The sequence below is a fragment of the Helobdella robusta genome (genome assembly GCF_000326865.2).
Source record: "Helobdella robusta unplaced genomic scaffold HELROscaffold_15, whole genome shotgun sequence".
In the NCBI taxonomy this organism is placed as follows: domain Eukaryota; kingdom Metazoa; phylum Annelida; class Clitellata; order Rhynchobdellida; family Glossiphoniidae; genus Helobdella; species Helobdella robusta.
In genome coordinates this window covers 2,783,696-2,800,938 of record NW_008703839.1, presented here as the reverse complement: position 1 = coordinate 2,800,938, position 17,243 = coordinate 2,783,696, and the positions used below count along the sequence as shown (strand labels likewise).

The 17,243-nt window shown below is 33.7% G+C and overlaps 1 protein-coding gene across 1 annotated transcript; it reads left to right on the top strand.

Moving 5' to 3' along the window:
* Positions 1 to 279: 279 nt before the first annotated feature.
* On the top strand, positions 280 to 16,699 carry HELRODRAFT_74987 (hypothetical protein; the record flags this gene model as incomplete). The annotated part of the gene is made up of 5 exons (XM_009015228.1): positions 280 to 620; positions 11,164 to 11,324; positions 13,594 to 13,725; positions 14,394 to 14,651; positions 16,410 to 16,699. 5 exons carry the CDS (start codon positions 280 to 282, stop codon positions 16,697 to 16,699), a joined length of 1,182 nt encoding a protein of 393 aa, XP_009013476.1.
* Between the last annotated feature and the right edge of the window lie 544 nt (positions 16,700 to 17,243).

The window sequence follows — 17,243 nt, the reverse complement described above, 5'->3', positions numbered from 1 at the left end:
ATCAATTTTTCCTCAGCTTCGCCACTGGCAGAAACACACAACCCAACAACAACAATGACGTCACTACCACTACCATCAATTTCAACATCATCGTCATCATCATCAGCAGCTTTGTCATCATTTTTATTATCATTGTCGTCGTCATCTTTGTCACTGTCACCATCACCATCATTTCATTCTGTTTTCCCGCCAACACCATCACCTTCATCATCAGCACTTTCTTCAGAATCATCATTAAAATTGGCAATGTCAAAATCAGTGTCGCATAGATCGTCACCTATGTCATTATCATTTATATCTACATCGACATCATCCTCACCATCCCCAACTTCACCACTATCGCCAACGTCATCACCCACATCACCACCATCTCAGCTGGTGCGATTCAACAAGTGGTACCAGAACATTCACGGCTACCTGAGCATCATCGTCTGCATATTTGGCATCAGTAGCAACATCATCAACATTCTCGTCCTCACACGCCCCAAGATGACCACACCGACCAACACCCTGCTGACCGTCATTGCCTGCTACGACTTCATGACCATGGTCTCCTACCTGCCCTATGCCATCTACTTCTACTGCTACTCATCTCTGGAAGGTGGTCTCGGACATTCAAAGTTTGCTCATGTGCCTCTGTTTTGTTTGCAACTTTGTTCGTTTGTTGATTGATTTCATTTGTTTTGTTACTCGATGTTAGGTGTCTGTTTGTCAGTGTTCAGTTGGTCGGTCGGTACGGTTTGTAAAGGCGTTTCCATTTTTATGTTTGTGTTTTTTGCTTGTTCAATATTTTGCTGTCTTGTTGATAATGTTGAATGTTCGGTATGGTTGGTTGGTTGTTTGTTGGTTGCTGACTTTAACAATTCGTTCGTTTTTGAATGCATCTCATTTAACTGAAGCTTGAGACTTTGAATTATTTAAAAAAAAATTGTCACTTTTTAAAGCTAAAATTTGAAAATTCTGTCAAAAAATTTTACATTTTCAAGTCTAAACTCTCAAAAAACTGGTTTTCGAGTGCAAACTCGTTTTAGAGCAGGCCAGCAATGATGACATTGATCATGCAAATAGAAAAAAATAGAATACCTGTGGGAGAAATATGGTCGACATTGTTTGAAATTATGGTTCTGCAAATTATCATTTGCTCATTTCATGTCTACATATATAATTAAAATTAAATCTAATTAGCTAATTAGCATAATAAGTCATTTTTTTCAGAGCTCTGTACAGTTGAGTTTCACTTTCAGACGTTATTTATTTCAGCGGCACGTGCGCAAAGTGCATATTGCCGTCCTTACCTTAATTTCATTCATGGCTGACGAGACAGCACACCAACCACCAACTTGTTACAACTTTATTCGGTCCTGTTGTCTATCCATTTTCTAATTTTCATAACCATGGTTATTGTTTATTACAATTATATTCCTTTCTTTTTATCGCCATCATCGTCATCATCCACATTGTCATTCCCAACATCTTTGTCATCATCACCACCACCATCAAGATCATCCCCATCGTCATCATCATCATCATTAACATCATCATTACCGTCATCATCATCATCATCATCATTACCATGACACCGATAGTTGCAACCTTTATAAACATCCTGCTTGTTTATGTTCTGTTTAACTGATCAGATGAGATGTTCGCTGTATGTTGATATCGGGGAAACGTTATCAACTCATTCTTCCATCCATCTTTGCAAAAGTTATACACCACCAACCGACCGACCGACCAACCAACCATTTTTTCCTTACAAAAAATTTTTGTCGATCACTTGTTTGCCTTATTTTATTTGATTTTAAACTATTGAGTACGGTCTTTTAAAACATCCATTAAGAAGGCTGATGTTTCAAGTTAGTTCAACTTAATTTTAAAAAGAAAATATTGAAATAAATATTTTTCATTGTATGATCTATGTAGTACTCTGCGCACATGTTTAAAGATTGACACATTTAATGTAATCGTTTCCAACTCAATTAATATCTAATAATAATTTTAACAATTGGTGACAGAATGGATAACTAGTTTCGTTTCAAACAAATGCAAATTAGATTTGAACGTTCGAATGATGTAGCCAATGAAAATTAAGATTTACAAAATTTACATGAGGTAATAGACAACTTTGACGTGTCGATTTATCGTACAATTTCGTTTCAATTTTTTTTATTTTAAACGGTGTTTGAGAATTAAAAATGATAAACAACGACGACGATGTTGCGAAAGTTTTCAAGCATTGATAACAATAACGTTTTGTAAATTATTGTTCATGAATTATTCAATGAATTGCTCTCAAAAAAATGAATGAAGTTGAAATTGATCACAGCACGTAACACTGACCGTAAAAATAAATAACCAAAGGTTGAAATGTCATGTCATGAATCTTCTATGAAGCAAAGAAAAAGCACGCAACAATGATGTTAACTTTATTATGACAAAAATGATAATATGATTGCAACAATAATGATGACATGATTACGACAAAAGCGGTTTCAAATAGTTTCAAATACAACAAAAAATTGACGAAACAGATCGCGATAACATTTAAAATCGAAACAAGAAAAATAAAAAATCTAACCTACAAGCCATTAACAGGGCTGCAAAATTAATGATTATGGCTATATACGTTGGAAAATCAAAGCCAAAAATTTAATTAAAACAAAGCCGACAAATAAATTCCGGTCATGCAATGCTCGCACAAAGTCAAACATATGAAAAACTCTCTAGCAGATTGCTGGTGTAACCCATCTAACCCCGCCATCCTGTCACACTTCTGTGATGTAATGTGAGCTAGAGAAACATTGCACTTCGTAAAACCAAATCATTTTTGACAGAATTTTTAACGTTCGTTTTTGTCATCCAGACAGCTTTTTTTTACGGTGCGTTTTTAAATGTTCAAAGTTCAATATTTCAGTTAGTTTTCAAATTATAAACAATTTTGGTAGTGATTTTTTTGAAAAAATTATTTGAATGTGTATGAAATTATTTATTTTAAATTTTTTAACACAATTTGCCTTTATAGATGAAGTTGATTTAGAGCTATCGCCATGAGTGAACACAGGCGCCAACATCAGCGCAAACCAACTGTCAAAAACATCTATCTAATGTTATGTAGCTTAGCTTGTTTGTTCACCATACTATATTGTCTTCGTGTTGGTCGGTCGTTGTGTGTTCTTCGATCGCTGTCACACTTCGACACGATGTCGATCGCGCTGCCCTGCTGTGAAATGGAAATGAAAATGTGAAATGAAAAGTAGATTCGAACCTGGAAAACTTCATTCTGTTTCTTCAAACTCGCTTGGCTTACACTTATACAATTCGAAGTGGTTCATTTATATATCGAAATAATAATTATAATAATGATAGGTGATAAAAGTTTAGTTAGCAACTTACGTGTGTAGAGTAGTTGTATAGAGAAGTTATGTTAGTTTTGTTTAAAAATTAATTAAAGGAGAAATGACTCATCCATATTGTTTTGATCAATTTATATTTAAACAACAATGAACTGTTTAATTAGTAATAAAAAAATGAAAAAGTCAACATTTTAAACAACAATTACGGTATCAACATCAGCAACATAGCCAACATTTTAAGCAACATCAGGAACATTACCAACATTTCCAGCAACAAATACATCTGCAACACTCACAATGTTTATGAACATCTGTCCGAACAACGTTAACATTGTGTGATTATCAAAACGCCTGATTTGTTTCTATTCTTCTTAAGTTGATCCTTCGTCATTTGGTCCAATAGAGTATATAATTAACAGCATATTCTTTTGTTTGAAAGTCATCCTTCGTTAGAAAACAAATTAACGGCACCATCTGCACGAAATCTTCATTACTATGCACCAACAATCACAAAACAATAACATCCAGGGAAACAAATCTAAAAGCCTACAAAGTTTAACTTCGACCAATTCTTGTACGGTGGAAGTTTTCAAAATAATTCGATAAAGTTACCATATTTTGGAGTTACATCACATCCTTCATGCATTCCATTTAGCAGCTGACTTGAAGTTATTTCACGGCGTTCTAATGCTTCAGATCGATGACAATCGCATTAGCAAGAATAATTTATGTTAGCCAAGCGGCTGTTAATTTATTTTCAGCCAAAGCAAAACTTTTTGCAAAAAAAAAAAATAAAACAAGGGACATGGAAATACAAAGTAAATTTATCCATTTGGTGCATTTTATGATACTCCCAGCTCAATCTGACTCTTTTGATTTGCAGCTTGGTGGTTATGTTGATTTATAATTGAGGCGACATTCTAAAACCTCCCTATCTTTAGGACGATTAAGAAGTGATAGTAATTCATGGACTCATCATAACTTACTAAAACTCAAGAACACGTTGGATGCGGCAAAATGTTTCAATCTTTTGGATGTTTTTTAAAAATTGACATTACAATTCAGCACATTAATATGCAATGAAATTAGCAGGAACGGAGCAATTAAGACAAACAAACAGCCAGTTGTGCAATAATTAAATAAATAAAATGTTGAATAATTGCTTGGTGTTGAAACATTTTGGACGTCAATCTTCAATATATGATAACATCACAGATAAAAAACAAAGCTGTGCATGAATATTTGATTAGATGAAAATATTTAAACAAATTAATTAAAAATTCGGAGAGGAAAACCAAAGGATGTTACCGGCCATAGGGAGAGAAACAAATAAAAATGTATATAATACCTGGCTGTCTAATTGCTTGTTTCAAAGTTCAGCGTGTGTGTATCGGTCCAACTGATTACAACATAATTATTTTCCAACATAAGAACGCACGAGAATAACGTACAAAAATTGTTGATAGCTGGCAAGCATTATGATTTGAAAAAAGTTGTATCGGTTAAGATAATTGAGCTGAAAATGTGTAAAAGCTGACTATGGTTATGCAATTTGAGATGAATTTGTCGTGTGACGTGCGTGTGTGATGATATTCAATGGCGATGTTTATAACGAAATTTTATATACTTTTTGATAAAACCAATTGAACCATCTTGCTTTAACAGAAATTAAAATTTTTATGACTGTTTTGAATTAGAATATTTTCTCGTTTCTTTGCGTTAAAATGCTCAACATTCACGCCTTCTATCACAAGTCTATAGTTCGAAATGTTTTTTAATGAAATGGAAATTAGTAGAAAATTGTGAAAGCTCTGCCGTCCGTTGACGTCGCCACTAAGCAGGTGGAGCGTATGCATCAACAGATTCTACGTTAAAATAATATCATGATCCTTTCAAACACATTTTCATTTTTGTAGAAGCATTAGAACTCATTTTAATGGAAGATAATAATTTGAGTTTCTAACAGAATAATTTATCAACTCGTAGCTTTTTTTAAACAGACAATAAAAAATTATTTTCAACAAATAAATTATAAAAGGTAAGAGCTCAAAAAACAGGACAACCAATTTAATGATCGACTGAATAAAAACCCGTGTCCGTTTTTAACGCATGACCTAACAATTCGATTAATAAAAAAGTTATTTGTCCATAACGACAAAAATATCAACAAAATAAAAAATGTGTCATGCCGGAGATTGGTCTTGAGTGCACTGGCCCTGACACTAATGTTTTCGTCGTTATAATGAGGATCGTGTTTTAATGAAATTGTAAAAAAACTTCATGCGAGTGCTTGGAATTTTAAAAATTAAGTGCAAATTTGTCATCTGGTCTGACATTCGACTTAACCTCAACAATGACGTCATTATTATAAATAAGAACAAAATTACAAAACTTCGAAATAAACAATTACCTTGAAGCACATGATATAGCGCAGGGCAAAACAATTTATTTTGAATAAAATGAAGCCTGATGTATTCGCATTTGTTATTGTTATGTTCCTGTCAGAGCACGGTTATAAACTAACTCAATATAAAGCACATCATTCAAAGGTAATTTTCCTGCAATGTCTGCTTTTATTTATGTTTGTCAGCATCTCCGCCGAGCCTCCGAATGTGAATGGAAAGCATATCTGCCTGCTTCTTTCTCAATGTTTGCCCTCCATAAATCTGAACCAACCGCCTCCATTATTCTTTATTCATCATTACATTTCTGATTATTTGTACTTACTCCGGCTCCTTTGTCCCTTATGCACAAAACACACACACAGACGCACACACACACACACCACACGCACACACACACACACACACACACACACACGCACAAACATACACACGCACACACACATGTATAAAGGATTACACAAACAAATAACTCAAACTGAATAAAAATATATATTTTTAAACAAATAAATAAATAAACAACTATAAATTATAAAGTATTTGGAAATTGCAATTTGTTAGTGAAGATGACTCCTTTCTATGAGGAGTGTGGATGTTGCAGCCTTAAATAGATGAATCAACGAGATAGATACTTATTAACCATTCAGATCTGTTTGACTTAGACATCAGTTTGATGTACCGGCACGTAAATGGAAAACACACCAACCGACGCAATGTATGAGCCTCTTACATCGATGAATCTTACATCCAATGTTTATTTCAAACTCTGCTGGGGAATAAATGAACTTCGTAAATTAATATTTCAAGTGAATTGATATCACGTGATGTTTTCCCACTGCCAAGCCTGTTTGGTGTGGTTAATTATCTGTCGATGTGATTAAATTTTTATTCTCCGTTATCTATAAAAAACTGTAACGAATTTCACAAGATCGTTTCTAGTGTTCACATCAGTGATCTTATTTTAGTTTTACCGTAATCAACTATTCTAATTATATAGAAAAGTACGTTAACTGCTTTTTGGATGTGACAAATGTCATGGAAGTTTTTGTTTTACAAGTAAACAAATCATGTTAACTCATGGGCAAGAGTTGATCTAGATGAAGCAGGACATAACAAAGAAATAATAAAAACTAAAAAACATGAAACTCCGTTATGGAATTATAAAGTATTAAAGGAAAAATAGAATGATATTAAAACTAACAGGGGAGGATCTGAACAAGATTGACAGAGTGTGAACTCAAAACTTGAAATTAAAAGGAGGTGGAGTATAAAACGTCCATATATTTGCTGGTGTGGCCAAAATCAAAATTACCTGTTGACTTTTTTTGATCGTGCAAATGTTTGTAAAATTTTTCACATAAAACGGAGTTTTTGTGTTTGAAAACTGAGTTTAATATAATAACTGCTCATAGCCCGGCCCCTCCAAGTTCGCCACTGAAACTAACATATTACCAAGACGTTGGGTGTTCATCATTGAGGAGTGAGTGCCAATAAGTTGAAACTTCATAAAAATATCGCGTAAAATTTTCTCAACATTCGCAACATTGTAAACATAGGAAGTAAATATCATGATTTGTTTTTATACTTTATTCTGCTAATTTAACATTCCCCAACTGAACAAATTCATGTTCTGAAAGCTTCTTGTCGTCAAAAAAAAACAACAAAACTACTAATGAACACCAGCGTCAGTGTGTTTATATTGATATCAAAAGCATTTTTACATATGACTTTTTTTTAGATATTCATATTCATTTTATTTTAATTTGTTCACAGGTTTCAACAAATACACACGCAACGCATTTGAATACGAGCAAATCCGCACCTTGTACACATTACATACTGTTTTTAACCTTGTACACATTACATACAGTTGGGAAGGATCTCTTGGCATTCGAATCACGTTGCTGCAACTATTAGACCAGATTTTCAACTATACACAATCTTGCCGCCCAGCTTAAGGCTTTTCAAAGATTTACAAATTTTTTTAATGATTCAAGCACAAGATACATTTGTACGCTTAACCAAAATCTTAAATAGTAATAATTTACTCACCAACATCTTCAAGGTATGTTCATGTGAACATTTTTATTTTCAGCATGTTCAGTAGCAAACCAATTAGCATACGATTCATTTGCTCCTGTCGGACTAGTAAGTCAAGATTGTCTGTGCAGAGAGCTGCAGGTTGGATGGGGAATGATGAACGAGATGCTTTTCTACGCCTGGAAGCTGCCTAACAAAGAAACGCTTCTTCCCACTGCGACGTAACTTCGTCATGTCCATGCAGTAGTTTCCAGTTTTTACACTTGCGTCAATTTTCTCTTTCATAAAATGCACTAAAAATGATGCTATCACAAACTTTCAGCAACACAACAGCAGCAGTATCAACGTTATTTGCGCTTCTACGTTCTACAGTTATAAGTTATTATTATGTTAATTCACTCTATCTCATTCATTTATTGTTTATTTTTATTTAACATAAAATGTTTTAGTTTCTGTTCTTATTTAGACTTTGAAGAATATTTTGTTGGTTTTTGAACATATGATTAAATTTTGATATAGGCCTATGCTTATTATTTTATCATTTTTCATTATCATTTTATCCCATTATCCCATTATCATTTTATGATTATGTTTGTGTTTGAATTTCCTCTACGGATAATAATTTACACTTTTACTAACCGCAAATTATTTGACATAGTAAAAATTTTTCAAAGTTTGAATACTAATGAACCAAAAAAATAAAATGTACAAACAAGAAAAGTGAAAACTAGAAATACAAAAATTTACTTTTTAAAAATGTTAATACTCGGTTATGCAAAAGCGCGGATGTGGTATGGTTTGGTTTAAATTTTTTATTGTAATCTACATACCTACAATTTAGCAAGATGTATATGTCCCATTATATTTTTGTGGTTTAAATTATTTAAATTTTGCCTAAGCTCATTTTTTATACCAGTTTACTTCCTTTAAATAAAATAAAACCAAAATTTTTTTCAAATAAAAGTTTCTCCAGCGGAGACAAATTTTGCGCGTGTAATTAAATCTCATGACGAGCGCTGCCAACTCGCTCACCTGACATTTACTTGATCGTGTGGAGAGAGTGTCATTGATGTGGTTCGTCGACATATCCAGACAAAATTGACAGCATACGCACACTTTTGAACAGCGTGAATGTTAGCACTCTTCTCCACAAAGGCAACTAAATTTTCAACAGTGCAGCTTATGCTATAATAAGACCAGTCAACATTTTCAGATATGTTTATAATCAAATAAAATGTCAAAGCGGTTAGCAATAAACATCCTCCAAATGTTACTCACTTCAGAAAAATTTTCATAACCCAAAATGTGACATACAAAATGTTTTGAGGGAATGGAATGAATGAATTCAATTTTAAAATTTTTCAAAAGCTTCCACTTGGGATGAATGAAAAAAAGTTGGATGTCACACTGGAGAAGTCCTACGTCCAACTTATCTGACTTCTTACGCACTGCATTCAACTCGCTTTGATCGTTCGTTAATTATGTTTTCTCTAATGAATGTTTTTTACTGTTTATTTCTTAATTTGGAGTGTTCGAGTTGGTTTAGTTGATGGAGTTACATAAGCTCTTGGTTATAATGATTTTCCATGTTTTATTATTAAAATTAATAGTTATTTTTTTTAACAGAAACAGTACTATTTTATTAAATGGTTTTTAATAAATAATTTGCAAATTTATTTCTAGAAAAAGTTTTTTGTTCAACAAAACATACACATTTGAAGCTACAGATGTGTGATGAAAACAAAACTCAATGGGCCAGTAGTACCGAAAACAATTATTTTTAGTTGCGTAACGATTCGAGGTAGATAAATATTAATTAGAAATATTGATTGCTTCACAGTGCCACAAAATGTTTATCTACAATTGACTGTCGCATCGTTGAAGAACACATCATGTTGACGGACGAAATACTTTTCCATTTTCCATTTGTGATGGATGACTTGCGGGTGGATGCTCTGAACTTATTTTCCTCCCATCAACTAGCTTTCACCAATCCATTTAGTCACAAATGCACATTGCCACGAGTTCCACGCAAAACACACTATCAAACACACACAGACAAACACACATATACAACAACGTATCAAAAAGACATAAATTAAGCTGGCAACCTAGCTAAGCTAGCAATTTTTTAGTCAAACATTACTTGAACGTTAGTTCTCAATAAATTTGAATTTAACTACAAAATAATGTCATTGAACTGTTGATAACAGGAGAGGTCGTAACTAAATTTGCTACTACACACACACGCCACAAATACATGTGCACACATAAACACGCACTATAACCTGCACATACACGCTTATACACACAGCAGTAATACACACACACACACACACACACACACACACACATAGACACACACACACTGTACTCATGCAGGCTTATACACACGCATATAAACAGTAAACCCTCTCCAACAAATTTTTACATGCAATTAGATATGAATTGCAACACTTGCACATCGGATGGTAAACATCAACGAAATGCTTGGTCGAGTGTTGAAAGTTTGTTTTTGTGTTTTTCAAAACTGCAAAACAATATCTGATTCCTTTGTACATTTTCAAAATCTAAAAAATTTAAACTCCATAACCGCAAAAAATGTAAAAAAAAGACTGGACAATTTCTAAAAAAATGAAAAAAAAGGATTAACGCTGCTGTGATGTAGTTTTTGAGAAGAATTATGAAGATTAGTTGAACCTCTCGTACTTCGACTGAAGATGTATTAAAACAGTCCGGTTATGAAAAGAGGAAATTATTACAGATAATCCGACGGCAGCAATTAAAGCTTTTTAGTCACACCATGGAATGGAAAATCTAACTACTGTGTAAAAGATCGGGTTTTGTGGAGGTCGATGTTCGCCAATGTCCTGAAAGGATAAGGCACGAGAAAGAAGAAGAATAATCACATCAAGATGAAAGTTACTATTGGTGTACTGTACATCATACGATGATCACCATCACAATATTTATAACTATCCCTCAACTCGCTACATCACCATCATTACCACCAATTCATTGAATGCCATCGCCATGATGATCGTTGTCACCATTTGTTATTTCCGCTTCATCATACGTTTTGTTGACGAAACGGCAGATTGCTTCGTTTGTTTGTCCTTCAATCACGTGCACATGTCATTTGCAGCCGATGATTTGTTCTTTCAGCGTTATCACAGTAGAAATATATACATACATATGTCTGTATTTGTAGTTATGCGTTGAAAGTATAGGTATATTTTCATTTAGAATAGCTATTAAATTGGATCATTAATTCATATATGAAAACTTATCCGATAAAATATCCACTCATATCTTAGTTAAATTAATTATTCAATTTAATTAGTTATTAATTTGAAATAATTTGTCAGGTCCTGGATTATATTTCTGATATTTCACAACAAGTTTGTGATCATCTGCCACACGTCTGCAATGTGGACAACAGTTCTCCTGGCTGTTCTCAGATTTTTCGTCGTCACCAACCCCAAGTGGAACCTCACCAACCAAGTTCCTTTCTTCTTGTTTTTATTTGGTTCATTAATGATCAAATGTACATAATAACAAAAAGATGTTTTATAATTTGTTTTTGTTAAATTTTAATAAAGTTTTTTAAGCACTAATTCGCAGGTTTGTTTTATTAAATTTTGAAAATGTTTTAAACGCAGTAACTGAAATGACAGGAGTTTTATTTTAATTGGTTGAATTGCAACAATTAACAAAATTAAAAACAAACTGGAAAAAATAAAATTTAAAAAATCGTACAAAAATTGAAAAAAATTTAGAAAGACACAATTTTTCAGTTTCTATCTGATCAAAGCTTTCTTAAAATCAACTGTAAATTTTTTTTAAGACCATAACTCTAACATGCCAAGACAGATGAATCGACGTTCTTTACCAAGCTCGAAGGACTTTTGAATACTCCATTGTTTTTTCTCGTTTATTTGGCAAGTGCTGACTGCAAAATGTAATTTTTAATAAGTTTTCTAAGTCTGTGAGATTGCCTTTCAAAGTTATATATTAAAAACTGTTAATCTAATGTTTCTATATTGGTTATCTGTTTTTGTATCGTTGCATTAACATTTGAACAGTTAAATCTTGAATGACGCAAAATGCTTTGGCAAAAGTTCATGATTTTTATAAAAAAATTTCATCAAAAAAGCACATTTTTCATATCGGATATCGTGGTTGCGAATGTCAGCCCAAGGCATGGAAGAGATCCAGGGCATGGAAGAGATTCAGGGAATGGAAGAGATCCAGGGCATGGAAGAGATCCAGGACATGGAAGAGATCCAGGGCATGGAAGAGATTCAGGGCATGCAAGAGATCCAGGGCATGCAAGAGATCCAGGGCATGCAAAAGATCCAGGGCATGCAAGAAATCCAGGACATGCACAAAAAATAAAGGAAATATTAGTTACCGGTTAAAGTAGTTAGATAGGGCCCTCAAAAATCACCACTAGATTACGTTAAGTGTTAACATACGTGCAAAACTTTGTCACTTTGTTAATTTTTCGAGTTGCTGGGCAATGAACAAATAAAGTTAAATCAATTGCTCATTTTATTTGGCTATGAAAAACCCAAACACAAATCTTGTTTTTAGCGTTTCATTTGAAAACCAGTAAAAATATTTAAAACAAAATTGTGAAAATTGTTCAGAAGTTTTACTGCTTGGTAATTTTAGCCTTCGGTTTTTAATCAGTTTACGTGTTTATGTCAATCTTTTAAGGTAGCCTTCCATCAAATTGGACCTGTTCTCTTTCAACGATTAAAAATTCATTGCTGAATTCTCAAGTTAGAAAAATATTGAAAAAGTATAAAACTTAAAATTTTATTACAAAATACTGAGATTATAAAATATTTCATTGACGAAAACCATTCAAAGAGATATTTTATTTTAAATCGTACGGTGAATCACTTAATAATTAATTCTTTGGTAATCAAACGATATAAAACTGGCTATAACATTAATTTGATTCCAAACATTTATCCCCTGTTTTATTTATTTAGAAAATAATTTTTCCAACTTCCCATTTTAATGCAGATGTCAAATTAATTAAATTTAATACTTTTCATTAGTCTTTTAATGTGAAAATATAAAAAATATATATATTGATGTAAAAGCTGAAAAATTTAGAAGTTAATGTTTTTTTGCATTAGAAAATATTTTCACTCATTTTAAAGACAGAAGAATTTTTTTAAATTTTAATACAAGTTTTAAAGATTAAATTTATTATTCTTTAGTGAATTTTAAACAATGTCAAATTAGAAAAATATTTATAATAAATTAACAAAAAGTAGAAAGTAACATTGAAGAAGGTAAACCTGTTGAGACATGTCACCACCAAACATGGCAGGCGTACCAGTCATAAACAAACCCAATACACCTGACTCATTTTAAATTAAGCTTCCACCAGTAAAGCAGTATTAGCTGTGCGTTTTTTGCGTTTAACAAAACCATCTTAAGGCCCATTAACGCTGTCACCTGCAATCATTAATCAGCACTTCCAGGCCATACGTTAACCTGATTTATATTGCTAACGCAGGACATTTGATCGTTTTTCTTGATACCCCCACGTGTTGCTGTCACTTCTCACTCCTGTTCGTCGCATTTGTCATGTTTATCCATTATTTCATTCAACGTCCTCTTCACTGTTTCGTATATATCATATCGTCTTGACATTACCATAACATTCTTACATCCCACTGCCACCTCACCACATCATCACTTCAATCACCACTCGTAGAAACGTCGTCGCCAGTCGTACGTGGCTCCATCCATCTGGAGGTTCGTACGCTGCTCAGTGGTCAGCGTCTTTTGTGCCACAGTCCTCACTTGCATGCCCATGTACTTCATGCACAAGCTGGTCGACCTTGACATTCAACATAACTTAAATTCCAGTAGAAGTTGGATTGGTAACGAAAATATAACAGCAGGTTATAAAAATATGACAGCAGCTTCTGATAAGACATACAACAGTACAAATAGTTGTATAGTTTGTAAGAATAATTCTGCTAATGTTTATGATACCAAAACTTCAGTTGGTAAAAGTAATGTTAATAATAGCAACGGCAACTATTTTTACCTTGGCAAACATTTTGACGATTCCAAACAAATTGTTGTTCGTGCACAATTTTCTTACAACGAGTTTGAACACCAGGAAATGAAAAAAACGATGGAAATGGAAACTGTAGCAGCAAATCTTAATGAATTTCAACACGGAAACTTCAACTACGTCGATGAAAATAAAGGTTGTAAAAAAATTCCATTAAAAAATTGTTTGTGATTAGAAAGATTTTGGTTCAAAATGTCTTTACTGAATTGTAACGTTGAATTTCATTTATGACATTGATTTCGTTTCTTCACATCATCAAAAGTTTCAATCTGTTGCAAACTTTTCAGCGGATCTCATCATTACATCAACATCATTTCAATCTTCATCATGTTTTCCGTATCAATATCCTATCATCATAATTTTTATCGCAGTAATTATCACTGCCAGTTTAATAACGAAACTGTTGTCAACATGTTCACCATCATCACGGTTAACATCCAAATCATTGCGTTTTATATCATCACCATTATCATAATTTTACAGCAGCAGGACAGACGAAGCAACGGAAATTTGGTTACTGGTTGAAAGAGAATGATGCCCTGCCAGACAAAATATTGCTTCTAAATTTCTGGTTGTTTGGCGTTTTGTTAAAATTGGCCCCATGTCTGCTACTATCAATTTTGAGTTTGCTGCTTATAAGAAGCATGCGCCAAGCCAATTTCAAGAGGAAGAAATTAAAACAACGACAATTTTGGTTGAATAATACGAAAAGTAGCCATCGCAACGAGGCCATGTTGAGGAAAGGAGGTCGTTGTAATGATTGTTTCACCGGTTGTTGCTTCTACTGCTGCTGCTGTTGCTGCTGCTGCTGCGGTTGTAACAGGGCACTCATCACCTCGGAGCGCTACTCCAATCTATCGTTGAATCAACAATACGAAATGTCTTCAACGCAGAGGACCCGCGCTTCAACATCATCATCATCAGCACTACAACGACCATCATTACCAGCAATCAACAAACAACCGAGACGCTCACTGCAACCACAACATCTGCAACGACACCAGCAGCAACAGCAGCAGCAGCAACAACTTTTCAAGCCAAATTCAAATCAACAACAACCACATCGCTTCACATCATTTCAAATTGAACCTGGAGAGAGATTGAGCATGTTTAATGTCAGCCATACAACATGCAACCCTGAAGACAACAGCCAATCCTGTCAAGATCTACCGGCTCTTCAAATTTCTGAAAATTCAAGTAACATGCCAAAGAGGTTAAACAACGACAACAACAGCATCAATGCTAACAACACCCTCAACAACAAACTCAACAATGATGATGCTTGCGACAAACTGACAATGAATCCACAGCCGATTTTAACAAAAACGACGGGTGTTAATGTTGTTAAAGACAACCAATCAACCGCAGAAGACATCAAGACGTACAATTTCAACATAAACATAGAGGTCGTTAAGAATTTCAACAATACCCACACCCATGTCACTCAAGCTAGCTCTAATGGCACAGTAACAAAAGTCATCCAATTAAATAACAATGCTCGCGAGGATAACAATTATGATAAAATTCAAAGTAAAAGCGACATTGCTGACAGCGACAACAACTTCACAAAGCACACAAACAGCCGATTAGATGTTGGTACATGTGCGGTTGTTCTTGGCATACCGACATTAACAAACATTTCAAACGCCGAAACTAACAGCAGCTGTGATTGTAATGTAGTTGTTCACAGCAATTTCAACAACAAAGTCAATAACTGCGCTAACAATATAAACGCCCCTGACGACAACAGTGACAGCTCAAACAAAACTGAAAACCTTCAAATTGTTGATAATAACTTAACTGACATATCATCAGACCAGAGAAACAACACAAACGTTAACATCAGCGCTACAGATGAAGAGCAGCAATACATCAGTGAGAACAATAAAATAGTAAACAAAATTAACTGCAATGCAAGCAACAACATTAATACCAATAACAACGACAGATACATGTTTTGTCCCCAAAATAGCATCAACAACAACATCAACAATAACAATAACAATATCAACAATAATAGCAACATTCAAATCATCAAAAACATCAACATCATGAACAATAAGAATACGATCAACAACAACATCATGAACAACAACAACATGAGCAACAACAACATCATCAGCGACAACATCATCAACAAATACATCAGCAACAACGACAATAACAACGTTGTCATAAAAAACAACAACATTATCAACAAAAACAATATAAAAAACAACATTAGCAACAAATATGAAGCCTTAACTTGCGAAAACATCAACAAGTTCAAAACGTCAACATGTAATTTGACTCCCGCTCCATCCATCATCATCATTGAAAGCAACAACGACAATAACATTGACAACAACAAAAACAGCAACAAAAAATACAAAACTAACAACAACCAATTCAGCAACAACAACAATCAGTTAAGCGTGAACTTCCAGAGCAACAACATCAAACAAAGCATTTCATCACTCACCGTTTACTCGGCCACCGGAAATACTTCTTCTCAATCGTCTGAAGTTGACTGCAACCGCACGACAGCGATGCTTGTGGCTGTCGTCCTGACGTTCGTCGTGACGGAACTTCCCCCTGGCATCATATCGCTGCTCAGCACTTTCGACTACAGGATATTTGAGGACATTTACGTGCAACTGGGAGATGTGTGGGATATTCTGGTGCTCATCAACAGCGCAGTTAATTTTGTACTCTACTGCACGATGAGTCGCCTGTACAGGAGGACCATTTGTGAAATGATCACTTTCATCAAAAATAAAATATCAAACTATTTTTCTGGCTTGTGTAAGTGCTGATGAAGTTGATGGAGCTGATGGAGTTGAGGGAGTTGATGACGCTGATGGAGTTGATGAAGCTGCAATTACGCGCTATTTGAAATATTTTGTCTCGTTTGAAAATTTTTAGTGACGACACTATTTTTGAAAACATTTATTTATAATATTTGACAGTGAAAATTGACAATTATTTGACAATTTTATTTCTTATTTTGTGTTTATTAGTAACGAAAAAAATCAACTATAACAATATTTTTTAGCTATTCGATTTACTGATAGACCTAATTAAAATCAACTCAACCGTGCAAGCAGATTGCAACAAAATTTTTTTGGTGCAAAAATGTAAAAAGTTTGTTTGATGGCATTCTGCTTTCTTCTTGGTATTTTTACCACAGATTTTATAAAAGTGAATTTAAGTTTATTTATCTATATGGTTTAATTTTATGAAACTATATATTTTTATATTAATTATTTTTTAATGGGCTAATGGATCTAAAAAAAACTTTATAAAATTCAAATTTTATTTGGCGTCATTGCTTTTATTTAACATTTTCTCAATTGCGTG